At 32.2% G+C, this 9,645-nt stretch overlaps 1 protein-coding gene across 1 annotated transcript; it reads left to right on the top strand.

Moving 5' to 3' along the window:
* Positions 1-5,441: 5,441 nt before the first annotated feature.
* LOC145097416 (eukaryotic translation initiation factor 5-like) lies at positions 5,442-8,394 on the top strand. Its single transcript, XM_079034966.1, has 2 exons — positions 5,442-5,554; positions 6,588-8,394. Exon 2 carries the CDS (start codon positions 6,932-6,934, stop codon positions 8,192-8,194), a length of 1,263 nt encoding a protein of 420 aa, XP_078891092.1. The 5' UTR covers positions 5,442-5,554; positions 6,588-6,931; the 3' UTR covers positions 8,195-8,394.
* The last annotated feature ends 1,251 nt before the right edge of the window (positions 8,395-9,645 follow it).

Here is a 9,645-nt window from a genome sequence, read left to right as displayed (position 1 = left end):
TCTCTTATCTAAAGGACACGCTTCTGATAGGATCAGAGTTGACAACGGTTTTTGAAAGCTACGATTGCAGATCAAGATCTGAAGTCATACGCATAATAGTTATTAGACTTATCCAAGTGGGAGACTGTTGGATTAGTGTCTAAGTCCATAACTATTTTGGTATGTACTTGAACCGATTGTGCGTGGTCCTTTTGGGTTGCCTTCACCAAAGCAACTTGATAGGATGAATTATGGAGAGAGAGGATTAATTATGATTTATTAATATATTATGAGAATAATATATTAAAGGAGAAATCATATTGTTTAATTAATATTAGTCAATAATTAATAAGAATTAATTTTGTGGCTAAAATAGATTAATTAAATATAGGGGACTAGAACTGTCAATTGTGTGATAGTTGAATATTGAGCTAATGGACTCCATAGAGGATGGAGTGGACGAATTCTATGGGGAAACCCATTAGAAATCGTCCAAGGCCTCTAAGGAGGGAGTCCATCGGTTGCTTAGGGCCTAAGCAATCAAATTAGGGTTTCCTTGTTAGATAAACCTACTAGCCTCACTATTTAAGGACCCCTAGAGCACTAAAAACGTGGCTAAGAGTTTCCTTAGGGTTTCTACATGTTTTTGGGTGCCTCCTCTCTTATCATTCTTTATCCTCTTGCTCTTGGTGTTTGTGAGCCATTAGAGGAGTGACACTTGTGACTCTAAGCTTTCTAAAGCCATTACAAGGAGAATTTGAGATTGTTATTGCTACATAACAATCAAGGTAAGATCTAAACCCCATTCTTATGTTAATATGATTAATTGTATGCTAGATCTAGGGTTTATAGCTTTGGATATTCAATTGCATGTTCATTAGACAAAATAGATCCAAAAGCTATTAGGGTTTTCATGTACACCATATGAATGATGTTTTGCTGATAACCCATCAAGAGCTTCGTTCGTATAACACGTGTTGCGGCTTCGGTGGGGCGACGTGGCTTGCTTTGATCCGCAGAAGGGTAGAACGCTGGGCGTGCGAGGTTTGTACGCGAGGCGCACACGGTATGCGGGGCGTCCGATGCGAGCGCTGGGCGTCCGAGATGTGACCTTTCAAGATCCGAAGCGAGCACCATGGTCAGCAAACGACGGCCCTGATTGAGCCACGTCATCAATTTCGCATCAGATTTCGCAATTTGCACACTCGACTTTAAAAATCTGTAACTTTCACATACGAGCTCCATTTTCGACGTTCTTTATATCCACGCGTAGGCGGGAACGTAATATACAATTTTTTTTTAGACTCCGTCAGCTAATTTTGACTTTATTTTAAAAGTTATATTATTTAACAGGTTGGGACATGATTGCTCCGTTAAAATCTCATAACTTCTTCATCCGACATCCGTTTTCGTCTGTCTTTTTATCGTTATGCTACAAATAGCGAGATATTTGATTCTCGTTTAGGTTGTGTCGGCTAAAAACCGCTCGATCTAATATTCGAATTTCGGGTTGTACACTGCTAAGCCGAATCTTCGAAAAATCATAACTTCCTCATACGAAGTCAGATTTGGGCATTCTTTTTATGGATGCTCTTGGTTTAACATATTATATGACTTTTGTTTAGGTCGCTAAGGCTAAAACTCACTCTATCGAAATTTTACTATTTACGCTTCCCGGTATCGTGCCGGTTCCGTCGCGAAACTTCGACGGGTCATAACTTCTTCGTTATAACTCGGATTTTGGCGTTTTTTATATGTACGGAAACCTTGTGAAATATTCTACAACTTGGTTAAGATTATTTATTCTAAATAATATTTTGTCAAAAAATCATTTTCGACCCCTATTATCTCTAAATTGACTAGCCCGGATCTACGAGCGTTCCATTATTTTTCATAAATAATCTTTTAGTTTTCGATGCGTGTTTTTTATTTTATTATAAAATACTTATATAATTTATACATAATATAAAATAAGCATATAAATACATGAACAATCATCTCTTATTCATTTATATAAAGATTACAATAGTTGACCAAAGTGACGACAGACTATGACTAATCTAGCAGAAAATGTGGACATTACATGAAAATGATAAATTGAAGAAAATATAGAAATATTGACACCAAGACATGAAAATGCTTTGAAATTTTATAGAATTTTTTGTTTTTTATATTTAATTTTGTATCGAATAAAATACTTGTACTATTATGTTTATAGATTAGCAAATAAAAATGGTTTTTTGTTTTGTTTGTTTGTTTTTTGTTTTTTTTACTTATGAATACTATAGTATAAGAAATGTGCATATATTCACTTGAATAATAGAAAAAGTTAAACAATAAACGAGATTGATAAGATGACGATCATGTCCTTAATGAGTTAATTTTGATATAACTCTCTATCTTTAGTTCTCGGGTTATCAATTAACTATGAGTTCTCAACAGATCTTATATATATATATATATATATATATATATATATATATATATATATATATATATAAGATAATTACAAGGAATGTGCATCTATAAGGAGATGTATAATTTCTCCACTTCATTATATACTTATAAATGAAACATTTTTCTAAGCACCACATTCATTTGAAACTCCCATAAATTCATAAATTTTCAATTTCTTTATAATAATGATTATAAACTAAAGTGTAATCATATATAAACTAAACTCTAATATTAAAAGAATATATTTTCTTCTACTTATAAAGCTATATTTTCAACTTTTAACATATTATACTTAATTTATTAGGTCTAATATGTTGTTGTATATAAACCATTATCATTTTAAAACTATAAATTTCGAAAATTTGTATAAAATACTTAAATTGTTAATTTAAATATAACCTTACATGATCAACTTAAATATAAATTTTAGTTCAACTTAAACAACCCAAAGAATACTTTGTAAATAGTTAAAAGTGATAAATTGTCTTGTCTTTCTAATAATGATTATAAGTTGGTTAATAAGGTTAAATAATTATCAAACCAAAAGTGAAATTATAAATAAACTAAATTTTAATATTAAAATAATATTTTTACTTTTACTTATAAAGTTATGTTTTAACTTTTAACATATTATACTAAATTTATTCGATTTAATATGTTGTTGTATGTAAACCATTATCAGTTTAAAGTTACAATTTTTGAACAGTTTTGACAAAATACTTAAATTGTTAATTTTAATATTACATTACATTGTCAACTTCAATATAAATTTCAGTTTCACTTAAAAAATTCGAAGAATATTTTGTGAATAGTTAAAAATGATAAATTGTAACTCTAAATGCAAAAACTAAATTGTAATGTCAATTTAACTAAAATATTTCCTGAATATATTTTTATAATCGTCAAAAGTTTTCAAATTAGTAGCTTAAAATAACTTACAATAACAATAGTTAAAAACAACTCTATATAAATGATTATATTGTTACTTTTAAAATTAAAAAAAGTTGTTTGATGTTTTAAATAATTACAATGATAGAAATTAAAATGTTAAGCAACTAATAAAATTTAAAATTATTAATTAACAATTACAACTATAAATAAAATTAAACCATATATTATATTTAATTTTATTCATGAGTAACTCGCGGGTAGAAGTCATTCAGACAATTGAGATTATGCAGTTATAATAAATGTATATATTATCATATAATTCAAAATAATCAATATATTATATCAATTTAGTATACAAATTATTATATCAAATTTAACAACATTATTGTTATATTTAAAAAAAACATATATTTATAAATATTTCAATTAAATAAGTTTTTCTGCGCAACACGCGGACATTTGCCTAGTATCTAAATAAATCAATTCTATTAGCATAAGAGGAGAAGTATCTTGCTTGTCATGTACACTCGTCTCACTTAGGATTTATCAATGCATGTAACTCTTTGCCATTGAAGGATGTGATGTTGATGATAACGAGAATATATCCTTTCTAATAAATAATTTTTTTTGCTACTTGTCACACTCTAATTAAATTTGACAAATGTCATTTTGTGGTTATTTTGAATTAATTTTTTTTACACATGTCATTTTTTTAATTTTATTAAATTCCACATACTATTTTAATATAATAATTTTAATAAGTATAGTAATAAATGTATATCAATTTCATTAATGAACTTATCTTTTAATTTCATAATTCTCAAAATTAAAGTTTATTAGTTTTTTTATTTATTTAAATTAATATTATAATAATTCAATATTTTTCTTATAAATTTAAAGTTCTCAAATATTTTGATATTTATATTTAACTTTTTTTTTTTAAAAAAATAACCAATATAATACATGAGTCTCACAACTTTTTTGGAAACGACAAATAAATTAACGGAGCCTACACGTACTTTTAAACGTGCACTCCAGGTTCGAGCTCCGCAAAGCGGGCAAACCCAACCCCTGACAGGATTTTCAGGGAAAATTCCCCCACAAGGGGCACTTAAAGAGGATTTATGGAGTCCCAAGATTTGAACATCCAACCTCACCCCACTGTGGGTTATAAACCCAGTACATCACTAGCAGCTAGGCTGGAGATCATTTGTACATGGGTCTCACAACTAATATATGTAAAGAGCAACCAGAAGAAAAAGAGAGAAAAAACGAATAATGAGAGAACGACAAGAAAATTCGGTTTCTTGGACATGTCGTCCCTAGGGGAGGTGTTGCCATCCATGTCATCTCCTTTTCCATCCTCCACTCAGTATAACCTTATAGTAATAATTAAAAATATGTAAAGATGGAAAAGGAACGAGATGTAAAAACTCAATCATTTTGACACCCTTATTGGAAAGAACATTTCATCGTATATCTTATAAGAAAATAGAATCTCCACCCAATAGAAATATATCTTGCTATATTTATGTATACAAATTAAATCCATTTTAATAATTATTTATTAAAAATAACAATATTTTTAAAATATATATTTATTTTGAAAAGCTCTATACTTAAAATTATTGTTAATCTTTTTAAAGTCACTTAATCTACATCTAATTTATTCATAAATTATGTTATTGTCTCAAGCAAAACGTAAACTATCAACCTATTGGTTAAGGGATATACTTCCAAAATTGATACGGTTAGATTCTAAGTCCATTGGTTCATATTAATTATCACATGTTATTTTATTAAATAATATCAAATTTTAACTAAATTCTAAATTCATTAAGGCATGTACATATTTCTTGATGTCTTGAGTTATAAATGAAAAAAAATAACATTTTGAATCATACCTGCTAATTGTAAGAGCAAGACTTTAAAATGTTTAAGGATCAATAATTACAATTTTAAAAGTTATAGGACAAAACCAATATGTATTAAAAGTTGAAGGGCCAATAGTCATGCTCGAAATTAGGATCAAAGCGTGGCGTGTGTACCGTTGATCTCGTCGGTCATTAGATCGACGGCTAAGATTGGAAGTACACAGGTGGAATATCACCAACATTTCCAACCTTATATATAAATATGTCCGATTGGCCGCCTCTCTCTCTCAATCGCTCATCTCTCGGCCACAATCGAAAACCCTAGACGTCTTCTTATCTATCTCTGTTGATCGGTAAGTTTGCTGAATTTCTCAGTTCGATTTTGTTTGCAACTTTCTTTACTAGTTGTTTGATTATGTTCTCTTGTATTGATTCATGTTGATCGATGTTTATTTGATTGTTAATTGGAGGTTTTCGTTATGGATGGATCTCCGATTACTTGTTTATAAATCGATTAAGTTATTTTTGTTGTTTTAATGATCGATAAGCATTGGTATTTGGTTGAATCCGACAACCGTTGTTTATACGAAATCTGAATCTTGTTATTACAGTTATCGTAATTTTTGGATTTCCTTTTTGGAATTCGTCGTAGTATTACATCAATTTAAATTTGTTCGATTAATCTTTAGATCTGATTTATCTCGTCTTTATCAACTGTTATGAATCATTATTGTCTGATGATTGAAGTGGTCGCCTTTGATTATTCGAGGAAACTACTGTATGAGATTTATCATGTGTCGTGTTGTGAGAATAAGCTGTCACAAAACGTGATTAATGATTTATTGATGATCAAAGCGGCGTCCTTTAATAATTTGAGGGAACTTCGGGTAGGGAAAAGACATGTTGTTACTGTGAGATCATGTGAAAGGTGAGTGAACGTGTGGATAAACATAAATTATTCTTCTTTTGCCAATTGTTTACAGTTATTGATAACCGAATAGGTTTTAAATTTGTTTGATTCAAATAGCGATTCACATGAAATTCTGTTTGTTATGTTAAACAGTGTTATGGTGTAATATTGTCATCTCTCTTCTTTGTATTCCCATGTTTTCCCTTTTCTGCAAATTGGTCATCTTGGAAAGGGTAGTGTAACTTTCTATATCTCAACAGTTATAGTTAATATAATGAAAACTTTTGCTAAAGTCTGTTTAAAGTTACTTTCTTTGTCATATTTTTGTTCTTCCAACTTTCTGCAAGTTAACAGAATAATAAACCTTGTTTAGTAACTTTAGAGACATACCTTATTGAAAGATACATTTTGTATGATAGTATTCTTACATTCTTGATTTAATCATTTACTAATTGTTCACCTTCTCCATTTTGAAGGCTTCTTGTTGCCATCAGCTCTCTACAACTTTCAAGTTGGAGTGTTTGTGAAAGTCAAAGCGTTTTTTATGTCCGAGCAGGCTATCCTCTACTTAGGGTCTATCGGGTTGTTGGGAGAATATTGTCCTATATTCAAGGAGAAAACTCCTTCCTCTACAAAACCAATCACCTGTATGCATCGAGCGCCATTTCAGGACCACACTGATTTCCACGGTTGCCCCTTATCGCAACCTTCCAATTCCCCATTTTACCCCTCCAAAACCCCCCACTTTTCAACCTCCATTACCTCACTAATCTAATATCAAAATTCAAGAATCTTAACCACTTCCCAACACTTACCAAAAATGGCTTTACAAAACATTGGTGCAAGCAACAGCGATGACGCCTTTTACAGATACAAAATGCCAAAAATGATTACAAAAATCGAAGGGCGTGGAAATGGAATCAAAACAAATATAGTCAACATGGTTGATGTGGCAAAAGCTTTGGCTCGTCCACCTTCTTATACCACTAAATATTTCGGGTGTGAACTCGGTGCACAATCAAAATTCGATGAAAAGACGGGTGTGTCCCTGGTCAACGGGGCCCACGACACTTCAAAACTCGCGGGTCTTCTCGAAAATTTCATAAAAAAGTATGTTCAGTGTTACGGATGTGGGAATCCTGAAACTGAAATCTTGATTACAAAAACTCAAATGGTGCAGTTGAAATGTGCTGCTTGTGGGTTTGTGTCTGATGTGGACATGAGGGATAAGCTGACGTCATTTATTTTGAAAAATCCACCAGAAGTGAAAAAGGGTGGGAAAGATAAGAAGGCCATGAGAAGGGCAGAAAAGGAAAGATTAAAAGAAGGTGAAGCTGCTGATAAAGTACAGAAGAAGTTGACTAAAGATGTTAAGAAGAAAGATGTGAAGCCGACAAAAAAGAAAGGAAATGCATCTGATGAGGATCATGTCTCGCCAACTGTCAGCCAGGCTGGCGACAAGGACGATTCGGAAGATGACGGGGACGTCCAATGGCAGACCGACACGTCAGCGGAGGCCGCCAGACAACGGATTCAAGAACAGCTCAGTTCCGTGACCGCTGACATGGTGATGTTAGCAACCGAGGAGCCGAAAAAAGTCAAAGCAGTCAACGGGAATGGGAATGGGAATGGGAATAATAAGAAGCTTGCTGATGTGGCGAAGGAGAATATTAAAAAGGGTGTTTCACCGAAGGAGTTGATGGGGATTTTGTCGGGTTCGAAACAAGAGAATGTGAGTGCTATTTATGAAGCGGTGGTTGATGGTGTGGAAAAAGGGTTTGCAAAACATGTGGTGAAAAAGAAGAGTTATTTGGCGGCTGTGGTGGGTGAAGGGGCGGAATCGCAGATTCTGGTGTTGAGGGCGATTGAGGAGTTTTGTCGGAATGGGAATGGGAATGCGGTTAAGGAGGTTCCGCTTGTGTTGAAGGCGTTGTATGATGTTGATATTTTGGAAGAGGAGTATGTGGTGAAGTGGTATGAGGAGGGGTTGAGTGGTGGGAATAAGGACTCGTTGATTTGGAAGAATGTGAAGCCGTTTGTGGAGTGGCTTCAGAGTGCGGAATCGGAATCGGAAGAAGAATAGAATCGGAATCGGAATCGGAGTTGGAGTTCCCAGGTTGTTGTTCTTTGCTTTATCTATCTTTTGGTTTGTTAAGTATTTGTTCTGTTCTGTTTTCAGTGTGACTTGAAATAAACCGTATGTGTATGTTATTTGTGTGTTTGTTTGTGGATTTTAAGGATAAAATGCTTATGAAATATTATTTACTTGGCTTTTGAGATAAATTTCTGTTTACTTTGAATATTAGTTGATATAATGTGAGTGAGACTTATTCAACTATTTGTAGATTAGGTTTTGAGATAAATTTGTGTTAAGTTTGAATTTGTTGTTATTATGTGTCCCTAAGACTTATTCAACTACTAGGTGTGAGACCCTTGTATTATATGAGTTGATTTAAAAAAAATGAAATATTAAAGTAAAGTGTAAACACAAAATATTTTTTAATGTACAACTTTAAAATAAAAAAAGAATAAACGTATTTATTGTAATTTAATATCATATATATGATATTTAATATTTCACATATATATGATTTTAATTTTAAAAATTGAAACAAATTTAAAATTGACAATTGACAAGTGGATAAGATATACATCAAAAATACTACAAAATGACAAGTCTCCAAACTCAAGAGAGATTGACATGTAGCAAAAAAAAATCTTCATTTATTAAGAAGGATTTCTAGATTAACCATGTTTGACTTCTCCGTCTTTGATGTTATCTTCAAATCTTTTTTGCAACCTCATTTATTTTAAGAATGTATTCAAGGGTTGAGTAAATTACACGGATGGCCCCTGTGGATAGAGGTTATTTGCACATTTGGTCCTTCAAAAGACTTTTTAAATTCGGATCACCTTGTGACTTAAATTTATTACCTACCTAGTCCCTTAAACTTTATTTTGTTGTGTATTGTCTCTATTGAACATAAAAAGACAGTTTTATCTTTATTAATTTTATTTTAGATTGTTTTAATTAGAAAATTATATTTAATAAAAAACCCATGTGGGTCCCACCCACCCAATTATTTGCCACTTTTTATTGATTGTTATAAAATGGTCGGTTGCCCCAACATCTTCAACGCCTGCCTCCTCTGCTCTATTTGATGTCGATTACTCAATCTCCATAGTTGAGTTGCATCTTTTTCCATCTCTCTGCCACCTACCCGCTTCATGATTGACGGAATCTATCCCACTCCAAATTTACTCTTTTGTGCCCTAACTATCGCTACAAGACTGTGAATCGTGACGACGATACCACCAAACCGATCGCCGATTGTCTCCTGCACCCATCGTCTCTATTGTCTCTAATTTTTATGTTTATTCTCAAATATAATCTATACTTCAAACCGTTGTTGGTCTCTATCACCAAACAATCGTCGTTGGTCTCCATCATCAATTTGCTCAAGTGATGGCCTATTGTAGGTTCTATAGGTTCTAGTTAAAATTCTTTTGAGTGTGTAGGTTCTGAAACCCATG

The sequence above is a fragment of the Lactuca serriola genome, chromosome 4 (genome assembly GCF_051521515.1).
Source record: "Lactuca serriola cultivar US96UC23 chromosome 4, Lser_US96UC23_V15, whole genome shotgun sequence".
Classification (NCBI taxonomy): Eukaryota; Viridiplantae; Streptophyta; class Magnoliopsida; order Asterales; family Asteraceae; genus Lactuca; species Lactuca serriola.
Note: the sequence above shows the minus strand (reverse complement) of the source record. Positions and strands in the feature narration are given on the sequence as shown.

What these genes read in the sequence shown, in the direction of transcription:
- LOC145097416 (XM_079034966.1), top strand. Translation starts at nt 6,932, where the DNA reads ATGGCTTTACAAAACATTGGTGCAAGCAACAGCGATGACGCCTTTTAC.